This window comes from Neopelma chrysocephalum, unplaced genomic scaffold (genome assembly GCF_003984885.1).
Source record: "Neopelma chrysocephalum unplaced genomic scaffold, ASM398488v2 Primary Assembly neopelma1_59, whole genome shotgun sequence".
Taxonomy (NCBI): domain Eukaryota; kingdom Metazoa; phylum Chordata; class Aves; order Passeriformes; family Pipridae; genus Neopelma; species Neopelma chrysocephalum.
This window is the reverse complement of record NW_020897714.1, coordinates 340985-354910: the sequence shown is the minus strand read 5'-3', so window position 1 is coordinate 354910 and position 13926 is coordinate 340985. Positions and strand designations below refer to the sequence as shown.

At 40.5% G+C, this 13926-nt stretch overlaps 1 protein-coding gene across 2 annotated transcripts in view; it reads right to left on the bottom strand.

The window, feature by feature from the left end:
- Positions 1–8407: 8407 nt before the first annotated feature.
- Positions 8408–13926, bottom strand: part of LEMD3 (LEM domain containing 3) — a 42485-nt gene continuing 36966 nt past the window's right edge. Inside the window, exons 10-13 of one of the 2 annotated variants that reach the window (XM_027679638.1) lie at positions 12636–12717; positions 9855–9960; positions 9685–9763; positions 8408–9441 (exon numbers count right to left, since the gene is read on the bottom strand). In XM_027679638.1, the coding sequence (XP_027535439.1) occupies positions 9278–9441; positions 9685–9763; positions 9855–9960; positions 12636–12717 (431 nt within the window). In that variant the 3' untranslated portion in view covers positions 8408–9277. The remainder of the gene's footprint in view (positions 9442–9684; positions 9764–9854; positions 9961–12635; positions 12718–13926) is intronic. The other variant, XR_003533635.1, reaches the window with a different exon arrangement.

Here is a 13926-nt window from a genome sequence, read left to right as displayed (position 1 = left end):
TCAAACACCCTGAAGAGTGGAGCAGATGATCTTAATAAATTGGAGAAATGGTCAAAAATCACCGAAATGAAATTAAATACAGCCAAGTACAAAGAATCACGCTCGGACTTTAAAAGAAAGACTACTAGACCAGCAGCAGTATTGCAGAAAAGGATGTCAAGGTTACTGTGATGATAAATTGAGGCAACGGTGTGAAACTATTAAAAAAAAAGGTAATTAACAATATGGAGTTTATTAAATAGAGAAACATAATACATAGTATCAGGGGTTGGTGAGGAAGTCTGCTCTCCTCAGTAGCAGCGAGGTATCAGCTGGAATACCCTTCTGGTTTGGGGCATAGAACAGAGACAACTGAGGAAAGCCCAGAGAAGTAAAAAAAAAAAGAGTGGTTCAGAAAACCAAATCTCTGCAAAAAAATTTTTAAGTACTTGGCTTCTTTAGTCTACAAGAGTGATTGTGGAGATGGGATAATGCTCTGAAAATCTGCATCTCATCTTAAATAGCGTTACATCACTCAGCTATTACACTGTCTTTATTACTGCCACAGTTATTACTTGACTGTCATTAGAGAAAAACGTGTACCAGTTTGTAATACATATGTAACAGAGCAACAAAAAGGGTTTGTTTCCCCCAGACAGCTACTCTATTTCACATTTTAAAAGACTTCATGGGCAGAGTCTAGAGTTTTGCAAAGTATCTGTTGTAATCCTTCCGAGCATGGTTCAACAACTGCTAAAATAAATTGGTACAATCCAGCACCTCTCTTAAGTTCAGAGGCAAGTAGCAAAGCTGCCTTGTGTTTTTGGACGAGGGGTGCCAGGTAGCAGTTTAGAAACCAGCAGCAGCTGGTGGGTCCCTTTCCCAGTGAGCTGCTAATTTGCTACACAAGTCGGTGAAGTCCCTTAGTTGAGCTTGCTTTTAGGAAAAAGCAGGAGTACATAAAACAAGTATGTACACAGACAATCTGGTTTCTCTTATGAAAAGAGATGTTAAGAGGAGTGCTGTTTGCACAGAGTATTTTTCCACTGATGAAACACTGATTTTAATCCTGCAAAAATAGGAAAAAATGAGGATGCAGTCTAAAAGTACAGTTCCCACAGCAAGCACTTGGGCTTTGACCAACAGGGCTGATTTTATTTTTCTGCAGCCATTCAAAAGCTACAGAAAACTCAAGTCACTTTATTTGTGGAGTTTCTGAATTTGCATCTCAGGGCTGTAACTTCACACAATTGGCTGATCCACCTTTACTTTTCCACCTGTCCCTGAGCTGGCAGCCTAAGCATCTGCTCCTGTTTTAACTCCCTTTTCTTTCTTGTATTTGTGTTATGGCTACTGACAGTGCTATTGGTGTGCAGGAGTGGAAGCCTAACCAATTCTGACCTTCAAGCCTTGGTTTCAGCATCGTACAGACTGGATCAGTGCCCTGCTGAATCATTCATTAGTACAAATTCGACTTGAATTTGTAGGTGTAGGCTGTAACTGCTTATCATCAGGACACATAAGGAAGGATCTGCATTGGTTTCATGTTTAATATCAACCTTCCTACCAGCAGCAGGATGGTGACAATCTGACCCAGGTGGCAAAGCCCGCTTGTACGAAGTTAACTGTTTTTCTCAGCCAGTTGAGCAACTTTACATCAAACTAATGCTTGCTTGTGAACCAGCTGCAGCAGCCCCAAGGCCAAACTCACTGTACTGCATGAACCGAAAGAGACATCCATGTGGCTCTCACCCCACCCAACCCACCGCACAGGTCCTCCAAGTGGTTAAAATCACCTATACTCTCCATGTGTGCTGCTGGAGCACAGCCTCGCCTGAGAACCACACACTGCACCAGGGTACGGAGAGGAACAAGAACAGGTCAGTCCCCAAGCCCTCAGACAGACCGACCCCTTTCTGGGCTGTTTTCTTTTGGCGACAACTGGCACAGATCACTTCCCCAGGAAGCTGCTAGGGTTCCATGTGTTGAATTATTTTTTTCCATTTTCATTGTGTGGTGGGAGTGAAAGTGGTGGCATTTGGCAGCTACTTTCCATCAGCACTATTGTTATTCCCTGGCAGTAGGGATTTGTTTTCCATCAGGTGTAAGGCAAAGGCGTTTCTGTATTCTTCCTAAAGGGAAGAATACAGACTTAAAGAGACCCATGGGGAAATACTCCCAAATGCCATGAACAACATTCCTCTTAAGATTTCTTGGATGTGGTAACACTTCTCAACAAAACAATGTGTTAGCACACTACATACATTTTGCTAAGCTGCTGCTCACATTTCAAAGAAATCATTATTCCTGATGTTCAGATGCTACTGAAAAGAAAGAGTGAACTGGGGAGCTCTCCAGAAGTCCCATCCTTAGACTTTGTGCAACACTCAAAAACTGAATCATGTTTAAATCTCAAATTTTCTAGAAATAAAGAAGTGCTTATGCTATTAAATACTTTACAAAACAATGAAAAACTATAACTTAAGTCTGTGAGGCCAGCAAAACTGTGTTAGCACCTTATAAGTTTAAGCATTGTTCTTGCCTGTTTGGGTCTAGTATCGCTCAATTCCTCAGGTCTTAAAGTCCTTACTGCAAAAAGCCTCTTTATTCCCAGTTCCAGTTGCTAGACTGTGTGGTTTTCACATAATGCTGTTGGAATTGAGCTTGCTAAATGAGGACCAGAAGGCTGGAGCTAAGCAGATAAATTCTAATTTCCAATTACCTCACCATAAATGGGGTTCCCAAAGAATTCTTCTACCCTATTTTCAGACAAAATACACAGATCACCATGTTCACAGATTAAGGACACAAAAATCCCTGTTAAAACCCAGAATTACATTCTCATCTTCTAGCAGAAATTAATGATGCAGTATGTGCTCCCTTCCTTTTCTTAAGTGGTTCATTGAAAATTACTTTTAAAACACTGCTAGTTGGTTACACGTTCACAAATTTCCACAGAAGATGATTTAAATCTTTAGTTTTGTGCCTTTTTTTTTTTTTTAACTACTACACAGTAATAGTTTACTGGGAACCAAAGATCCTTCTGAGGCAAATGAAGCATTTGAAAAGGTAATAATAAGTCCTACCAAAGCAACATGAGTAAGGGAAGGGAAAGTTAACTGGTAGCCACTTCTTACTCAATGAGGCACTAAAAAAAAAACCAGCCTCAAAAGCTCACAAGTTTTTTGTTGTTGTGTTTTAAAGACCTTTGCCTTGTGTAGAGAAAGTAACCTTGAAATAACTCCATGTATGAACACGATTATTCCAGAGCAAGAAACACCCTACTTCCGTCTAGCCTTGAAGTCTGCTCCAAAATAAGCATTCCAACTTCAGAGTTACTCAGGGAAAGATAAATCCACATCTGACTTTATCCTACAGTAATTCCTAATCACAACATCATAAATAGACCAGGAATTTGAGGGTCCATTTTTCTGGGTGTCTTTTGACTAAAGGTACCCTTAAACTAGAGCTAGACCAAGCTATAATTAGGTTGACATTTATCCCACTTTCCCATCAGCTAAAGCCTTCACAGCTTAAGTTTGTGCATAGCCTGGGTGCTGCTGAAACTGCAGCTTTTAATGAAAAAGCAAAATAATAGAAAATGGAAAAGAAGGTCATATTCCCTACCTATGACTAATATAGTACTGCATGTAGCTTAAGAGTTGCTTTGTAATGAGGACACACACACTTGAATTATGCAGCTCAACAAAGCTGTCTCAAAATTGGATGGCTTTCCTGCATTGCTGGCTTGTAGCAATGCCAGTCAGATGCAGACAGGCAGACTTCTTAACCTTCTGTCTGAGAAGATGAAACCCTTAACAGTGTTCTCTGCTCTCCCCGTTCTTCCTCTTATTCCCCCATCTTTTAAAATAAATAACAAAAGAACCATTAACAATCCATCTAAAAGGGAAATTCCATTTTCTAGCATTTCCAATACAATAAGTAGGCTGGACATCCAATGATACAGAAAGAAATATCATCTTACAAAGCTGACAAAACAGGAGTAGTAGGTAAACAAGATCCTCCCATACCTTCATAAATAACACGGCAAAGGACCAAATAAATATCTTCCTCTTGTACAAGTTGCCCTTATCGAACAGCTGTAAGGAATTCTTATGGTATGTAAAAACAAAAAATAAGGAATTCTTATGGTATGTACAAACACAAAAATCTGAATTAACCAAACCCCTGTGAGAGTGTGTAACTGCCACCACTTCGAAAAATGAGCAAGGTCATTCAGTCAAAAGATTTTAATTTTGTCTAGGATCAACTGCTTTATATGGCTTTGCTACCAAATATAGAAACATTACCCCATCTACAAAGGCATTATTTTTAAAGATCGTGCTTTTGGGAGACACATAGAATTCTTCTTTCCTCCTAAAAAATCTTTCCAAATGTGTGTTATAAAGATCCAAGGAACATCAGACAAGAAAAGGACCAACCAACCACATTCTAGACTTAACTATATGTGACTTAACGGCACTAATTTTAGTGGTTTTGGGAAATCAATGCAGAACTTTATTAAAAAAAATAATCCTTTTTTCATCTCAGAATTCTAGGATTATTTAGTAACTCTGGTTAAGCTACTGACTGTCTTTAATTCCCTACATAAATTTTAAAAGACAGTTAAGAAATACTGTTCTAAAATAAGCCATGTCTACAGCAAGGCAGGCGATTCTTTTAGAAACTATGAGCAAACGTCTGATTAAGATGACAAGCCACATGGAAACTACTTCCAGAATCAGACTTAAAGGGCACTGTTACCAACCAAATTTGGCAGACAAGGAATCATGACGAACTGCAAAGGCACGCAGCAGTGTAAAAAAAAGTAGGGAATCATCAGCACATAAGACAGCAAGCACTTGTGTCAATTCAGTGGGGGCAAGAATGTAAGCAGGACAAATTCTAAGTGTTAAATGCTGGATTCAGATAAGTGGCACCGTACCACAGTGGGAGTGGAGATGGCTCTTCTGTTTACAGACCACTTGCCATAAACAAGTCATATCGGTAAGGCAAAGTATCTGGCTATTGGAGATATCTCTTTCTGACACCTACCTGTCAAGAAAGTGCAGTTTCATAACTGTTTTAATAGTAACAACAGGAAGCTTAAAAGAAAAAGAGCTAAAAGTGTGATACATATAAGGCTCTATACTTACTTAGAAGCTGTGTTTAAGGTCAGAACTCTTACAGAGATCACCTCACAGTGTTTATCGCTAGATAACAGTAGACATCTGGCCTTATCTGTAGATAACCACTGATAGATTTGGTATTTTTAATACATGGTTATCCCTATTTAAGATCACTGCGCCTTCAGACTAGTCTTTATGCTAAGAGGGTGATGACTGAAATTTTGGCTCGAGCAGGAAAGCCAGCATTTATAGATAATTTGTCAAATATTACAGGAAGTTTAATTAAGTCTCATTTCTATTTCCAGTAATATTAAGATGCACTAAGTACAGCTACATTAACTTGGGAAGGGGACAGTAAGAAATAAATTATACTTTATCTTATGCATCAACTGTATCTGGCAGTAGCACAACATCAAAAAAACCCAACTAGCCAGCACACTGAGCTTCCTTAGAGAAACGCGACCAAATTCAGAGATCATACGTGAGGTTTAAGCTCCTTTTTTGTCCCAGCGCAGCACAATCTACCGAACTAGCGACGGCGGCAGAACTGAACTCGGTCAAGCGCTGCTTCCCCGAACCAGCTATTCCCATGTGCACCCCGACATCAGTCACCCCGCTTCTGAGACCGGCCCCGGCTGGAGCGCAGGACGCCCGGAGCCGCGCCGTGCCCGTGGGTCCAGGCGCTGCGGCGGCCGCAGGGGCGGCACGGCCGGGATGCGGCTGGGATGGGGCCGGGATGCGGGGACGGCGATCGCTGTCAGGGACTCGCTCCGTGACACGGGGACCGACTCAAGCGAGCCCCGACCCCAGCGCAGCTCTCCGCCGCCAGCAGGGCCCGGGGGCTCCCCCACAGCTCGCACCCGCTCCCCGCCCGCCCCGCCGCAGCTCCGGCAGGTGCGGCCCGGCCCGGCCCCTCGCGCTGCCGGGGCCGCTCCTCCCCTCGCCCCCGCCGCAGCCCCCGGCCCGGCCTCCCCGCGGCGCGGCAGTGGGGCCGGTGGGCAGGCGGGGGGGCCGGGGGCAGCTCCTACCTGCTGCTCCTGCGGCGGCCGCCAGCGCCAGGCAGAGCGCGGGGAGCAGCGGCGGCGGCGCAGCGCGCATGGGGAGCGGCCCGAGGGAGAGAGCGAGCGGCCCCGGCCCCCCCGCGGGAGCGCAGTGACGGGCCCGCCGCCCGGCGAGCATGACGGGAAATTCCTGGGCACCGGCGGCCAACGCCAAATATGAACATGGAGCCGGGAGTCTCTCGCCGCCCGCCCGGCGCGGCCCGGCAGCGCGGAGAGGCCGCCGGGACCCCATCCCGTCCCGCCGCTGCGGCACGGCCGGAGCGCGCGGCCCTTCGGGCTAAAGGTGGGCTTCGGGCGGGCCGAGGGAGCGGCCCCTCGCCCTTTTAAAAGTGACGTTCCCGCAGTTTCGAAGCACAGCCCCGGCCAGGGTGTTCTGGCCGAGGGGAGGCAGCCCCGCCGCGACCCTCAGCGGGCTGCGCGGCGCCGGCGGGAGCGGGGACAGCGTCGCGGCGGCTCCGGCTCCCACCCGGAGTCAGCTCGTGGCTTTAGCACCAGCCGCGAAACTACGACAGCACTTAGTGCCCACCGTGCCTGAGTTGAAAAAAGGGGAGAACCGAACGGCATCGAATTCTTACTCCTCCCGCTCGCCTTTCCACAGGGAACAGGTGGGGTAAATGCATGTAAATAACAGACTTACACGTCTTTGCTCCTCCTGCCCCACAACCCTTCAAATTGTCACTAAAACAATTTTAAAACAACATAGTATAATGACAGAAAAAAAAGCGCCTATCAACATCCCTTTGAAGACTTTTTATAGCTCAAAATATAAGAAATAAGCTGAAAGCACAAGGCTAAGACTCTTCATCCCTGTCCTTTAACAGGTCAGACAATGTGGCATCTCCACAATTTAAAAATCAAGGTTATGCCTCTGCACTCCCTGTGCACAAAATTAGGGCAAAAGTCAAGCTGACAGACAGTCAAGTGAAGCTCAGCTGTGTATGTCAGCTCACGGCAGCACCTGTTCAAATCCTAACAAATATTAAAAATTAGTTAGGTGGCTGTGACAAATTAATCTTCCCCTCAGCACCCAGATGAAAGAAGTATTTGACTCAGAGACATCCAAATATCTAGAAGGTGAGACACATATAAAACCCCCTAATAAACCTTTAATTTGAGTCTGGTTTGGTTTTTTGTTTTTACAGGATAGGTGACAAATTACAACAAAATCTGATTTTTCTCAAATGTTCAGGTATTATACACGTTCCCCTCTGTCTTGCAGGAAGGGATATTGGTCAACTTAACAGTTTAAAGTAAAATAAGCTGCATAATAGTACATATTACAATAATAAAATGTACAGTGTTTACAAGAAATATATTTTAGAAGCAAGATTGATGCATTTGCATCGAGGCAACCTTTTAAAATGCCACAACTATTTTTACATTCAGTCTTGCAACAGGTCACAAGATGGGGTCACTAAGGTCAGGTTAACAAATCACTATGATGCACATCAAATACAACAAAATTAGTTTATATACATATATATAATACATATACATGTATATCATACATATACATATATGTATATAGTAAAACTCATCAAAATCTACCAGACCTGGCACAATCTACTTACCCATCAAAAATATGTACTTGTCCTTGGCAAGTAGAATTCTGCATGGCTGATTATATATTATATATACTCATTCATTAGCATCTGAGACATAAAACTGAGGATTTAAAATTTTTCGGTTAACAAACTCTCCAATAATAAACATGGTGCCCACAAAAGCACAAAGGTAAGGCACAATAGGATTTCCTGTTGCAGAATAGTGTGCATCATGTTTACTTAACCATAAGAAAAACGTGCATTATTTGTGCAAGTTCATGCTGCAAATCCATCATATCTACAAAATAAAGTGAGTTTCAGTAAAATTTGTGGGACCGATGTGCTCCCAGTCTCACCTCCTACAGGATGTTCAGCTGGATAACTAGATAAAATTGTAGGAGTGGGGATTAGTAAAGGCAATAATCTTAGATTTGCAACTAAGCTTCTCAGCAACAATTTTGTACTTCTAGGTAAACGTTAGTAAATTTACAAGCTTGGAACCACAAGATTTACTGTGGCTGTACTAGTTTGCATCAGCTGAATTTGTTGCAAGAAACTATGTACCTTTTAAAATTTTAACAGGTAACTGGTTTACTAAAACAAGTTATAATGTACTGGGAATGTCACTTAATCCCAATGGTATTTTGTCACAGCCCTGACAATCGTAACAATAAATACAGCTTTTCACAAAATATTTTTCCAGTATCTGCCAATTGCTTCTTTATTGCTCACAAATTTGAATTCATTACAATTGGTATCAGACCTTTCACACAAAATCCGTCAGGCATTTTAATAAAAAACCTATAAAAGATATTTTACCTGTATCCAACACTTTTAGGTATTTGGCCTCTTGTCATGGTACAGCCAAAATAATATAAAACATTAGGTTTTGAATAAAACAGGAAGCTTATTCGCTGCTTCAATGCAGACATCCTCACAGAACACAACCATTTTTGCCACCACCAGCATTTACATTTATATACAAAACCCCGTACATCCACATTCAGTTTGTTTTCCCTCACAATTATATGCAACCACTTATGCCAAACTCACTTTTCCCATACCCCAGCTGCAGAAGAAGATTCTTATACAGCAACAAAAAACTAATGTGGACTGAATTTTTTTTTTTAACTTATTCACCATCAGGAACTGTAGGTTGTTACAAAATACCCACAAGATTATTTCACAGGAGACTATGGGAATATAGGAAGTCTTCTTTTCTCCATGCTTTTGTATTATCAAAAACACTTCTTGGTGCAAAAATACAGTCACCACATCTGCAAATGTATAATGAATTCGGTAGTCCTCATGCAAAACTTAAATGCATTGGTTTACTATAGCCCTGGAAAACTCTGTGAAGCAACTTTTTCTCTTTTTCTCTTTTGTCAGCTCAGTATTACTGCCTCATTGCTAAGTCCCTTTGGAAACACGATTTCTGGAACGTTCAAACTTTTATTTAATTCATTGAAGTATTACATACAAAAAGCACTAAAAAAGGAAGACGGCAGCCAAACAGGAAAATTCCTGTTGCAAGTAACAGTCCTAGCAGTTGTAGAAAGTCTTCTCAGGAACTTCCCTGAGAATTAGTTGTGCCTGTCCGAAGACGCAGATGTGACATAGAGTTCATGTGTTTGTTTGATGGCTTCAGTGGAGTGTTACAAGTAAGAGCCTGGGGAAAACGATGATGATACCGATCTAGTCGCAGGTATTTTACTGTTACCAGCTTTCCTATGAGGCAAAGAAATAGGAAAAGAGAAACCTTCTAGTTCACTACTGTTGTATTTTGCTTTGGGATGTAAAACACATGTAAAACAAACGTCATTACATCAAAATTAGTCTACCAGGTTTTTTGTTACTGCTCAATACTTTGGATACAAATCATTTAAAAAATTTCACCATTTAAAAAAACTCCAACTTCACCCATCTTCTGTCATTTCTACCCACATTTTGTTATAAACTCGCATTCCTTACCATCAAACCAAGAGCCATGTAATGCCTTGAAAGCCTTTCCAGCATACTCCGGAGAGAGACACTTGACATATACACAGCCCTAAAGTAAGAGAGAGAGGGGTTTGGGTTTTTTTCAAGTCCAACAGAAAAGGATGAACAAAGTATTAATATGTTACTGGAAAGACAGTCACCTCACGTGAATTTTTGTCAACAGCAATATGAACAATTCCATCATTATCACTGCATTTCTCCAAGATTGCTTCTTGAATTGCTAGATGCCAGTGATCACCTATTTCCCTAGGCAAACAATGAAAGATTTAATTAGGTACGTAATTTTTTAAACATTCACAAGTCTCATCCTTGCCCACTGAGTCTGGTTTCTGTGCAACTTGACATAATTTTCTGGTATATGCCTCTGGGGCAGATTTAGGACTTTTACTACTGAATACACAATAAATTGTGTATTTAGAAAATTCAGCCCTAGGAATCAAAAAGAATAATCTGTATGTGGGGAGTGAGGCGTTGTCCTAAAATGAGCTTATGCAAGTGATGTTTGGACTGATATTTAAAAAAACATGTTTCTCTCCAGTACAGTAAATGGTCTAGAACACACACCAAGATTTAAGTCTGCTGCTTGTGATCTGAGGGTTCACAATGTACAAGTGAACAAATTGGACAAGTTGTTCCCTTGGTAAGTGTCCTGACTTTTGGCAGTAGACAGATGATTATTTACTGTGCTAACACTGATAAATACAAATTAACTGGTATATTCCCCAGGTGACTCTCAGGTCAAGAGAAAAGACCTCTATTATGGGGCTGCTTCTACCAGCTACTGGCATATCGCCAGAAGGTATTGAGTCATTACTCTTAGTATACAATAACTTCAAGAGCAGCTAAACTAATTTTGTTAAGCATACTTTGCACTCACAGCAAATGTCAAAACAGTATGCCAACCTAATCGCATACACCAGTACGTTCTCTGTTTCAGGTGCTCAGTGAAAGCATTCATCCCTTTCAGATTGTGGGACAAGAACATAACCCTTCTTCCTCTAATGACACAAGCAGTTGAATAATATAGTTTGTCTTGCACTGAGGGTTTTGAATTTTGTTTGTTTTAAGATAACTCCAAAGGTGTGATAAAAAGTACTTCCTTAAGCTGCAATCCTCTGAAAGACAGCTCATAGAGGAGGAATGGGCTAGGGCGTGCAACATGTAATTGGATGAAGTATCTCACTATGACTATAATCCAACAGTAATGGAGCTAGGTCAGCTTCCAAAAGAAAAGGTCTACAAAAAGTGAATATATTAGAAGTTGCAATGTTCAAAATAGCTGACTGGACACAGACACTAAAGAGAAGTGTCAAAACAGAACAACTCCTAGTCTATAAATGTGGGGTCTTTTTAATGCACTTGCTGGGCATAGATTGGGTGAGTACTGAAAAACACTGAAGCTTACAGCAAAGATATAGGCTGTAAAGAGAGATTGTTCTGACAAAAATAACATCTCAGTTACTAGTTCCATTGACAGCAGACATTTTGAACAGCTAATTCTGAAACAGGAAAGTAACCAATACAGCACACCAAATATTACATTGAAGCTTCAGGAATGGATTTATTTCATTACTATTCAGACTAACCAATATAGCTCATGAAGTCTTCTTTGAAGCAATGACAGTAAGGATGTCACTCAAAATTCTCTGCAAATCTCATGTTTTATTTAAGCCCCCTACAGGAGGATAAATTTGTCTCAAGAACAATGCCTAAAAATGTCAGTCTTGCTCACTCTACTGCAACCTGAAAATTATCATAGAAGCTACAGTTGGTGTCTTTGACCAGTCATTAAGTCTTAAAGCCACTGAGAAGAATGTTTTAGAGTACTTCTCTATGCTAGGAATAACACTGTCCTAAGCTAAATTAGCTAAGCGCTTTTAAATTAATAAGGCAAGGAACTAAAGTAATTAAGTGTGGCTAGAAACAAGGCTGAAGAAATATATCCAAACTTTACAATCACTTGTGTCCGTACTCTGATGTCCTCTCTTACTTCCTGTTATTCCCTGTTTTAATCAATAGCTTTTATTTTCCACTCAATTTCTCACATTCTTCAGTCCCAACTAGCATCTCACACATACCCTGTAAGACAGTATAGCATCTTCATTTTTCCACTGTATAATTGCATCAGGGAATAAATTATTCCAGAGAAATTACTGGAGTCCTGTATCTTTTTACAATGGACAAACCAGACTTCAAAGATTTGACAGGATGAGGGGGCATAACCTATGTGTTAGTCCCTAACTCCTTGCATGATCTAGTCCACAGCCAAAGGGAATGTAACAGAATAGTGCAGTGGATGAAGCTCTAAAAGACTACCAAAAAATTCCTTAATTCTTGGCATGTGAAACAAGGCTTGTTACAGTACATACTTTAGAATTACACATGAGCATTAGAAGCCAGTACTCAGCACTAATTTGTTCCCACTACAAAAATCCATTTGCTTCAAAATTAGGCAGTTACACTGCCATAAAGTAGTAAGTGATTTAAATTCAGCCTTTTAAATGCAAATTTTGCAAGCTCTATAACAGACTAAATACTCCAGAATACTTTACAGTACTTGAAAAACTTACAGTCTGTTGTTAGGCCACATTAGTTTCCTTTGTCAGCTGATATAATTGAACATTTACAAAATTAATTAATGGAGGAAGACCAGTCATTGCTCCAAGTAGTTTGACTAAATGCAGTGCTCTTCAAGAAGTGAACCAAAGACACAGAGCAAGACAATGAAGGACAGAAGACAGAAAATAAGGATTTTTTAATCTCTTCTCATAGGTGTTAAGAGAAAGATCTTTTTTGTTCTACAACCTGTTCATTTCTTTTAAGGTGTTCATGTTTCCTCACTTCTTCCAAACCTCTCTCAGAAGAAAGAAATGGCCTCTTCCAAAAGAATACAGAAATACAGATAGATAACGTTTACTTACATAACTGGATCAAACATATTGCGAATCTTTAGACATGGTGTCAAGCTGTTCGGTGGTGAGTTTCTTCTATCTAGATGAAATGCTACAAAGAAAAATAAAGTTAATACTAATTATTGACAGGCGTAATACCATTAAGTTAACAAGTGTCAACTTTATACATTAATACCTTTCTGGTTTTACCCAAAAGAAAGTTTCCTTCACTTATGAAAAAGTTTTAAGCACGTAAAGTTTCCCACAGTATTCTACCACAATGAAGAAAATGTACCATACTTAATTTAATTTTTTTAGACTTACAACTTCTGTGTTTAAGTCACTCTCTTATGTCCAGGCTACAGTACATGGAAGGAATTCAGGATATTTTTAAAAATACCATATACTTAAGAGAAGGGATTTGCATTACCTCTCCATGAAAGGACAGATATACTTAACACAGCTGGAGCAAATTTTTGGAGCTGCAGGTTAACTATTCAGTTCTAACTGCCTGATGAAATCTCATTTCTTCCACTTTTGGGGCAATTTGCTGCCATCTGACTAAGAAATAGGGAGCCGTTTAGATGGATGTTGCATTGCATTTGTATTGCAGTAACACGTCAAGAACACTAGACAAGGATGAAGCTTTTGTAACCCTAAATGCTCTACACGCATGATCAGAAGCTTGCAAAAATCTGAAATGAAACACACCAGAGCATAAAATAAGAAGAAAGATGGAAATAAAAAATAACAGAGTAACTCTTTTGAGGCTAAACAGTGTCATGAAATACATTCTGGAGTTTTAAAATATAAACTTCTCTGAAGTTCATAAGTTCTACTTGTGGGAATTGCAACAGAAGACTGGACCACGAGAAAAGGAGTCAAGGAGCCCCCTTCAGATTCAGATAAGGCAGCTCTGTGCCCTGAGAAGGGCCAACAAAGCAGCAACAGAAATGAAATGGGATGATCTAGTAAAACAACTTTCAAGGCTTGAAGAAAGTTTTACTTTGAAGACTTGAGATAAGTAGATTCAAGAGCTTAAATATAAGATATAAAATCTCAACAAGGCAAAATCATGTTCCAAACTGATGCTAATGCTTCTTCTTCTCCCTACTATAGAAAAATTTGACAGATTCAAGATGTTACATTCCCAGGGTTAGAAGTCTCAGTTTTGGGCAGATATCTGTGCTTCTTACTGCTGACCTTTCAAGTATATCTAAAATACATGAACATTGCTGCTCTTCTGTATGTTACCAGAACAAAAACCATGTCATATAGAAGAAATTCAGTCATAGAAGAAATTCAGTCATAGAAGAAATTC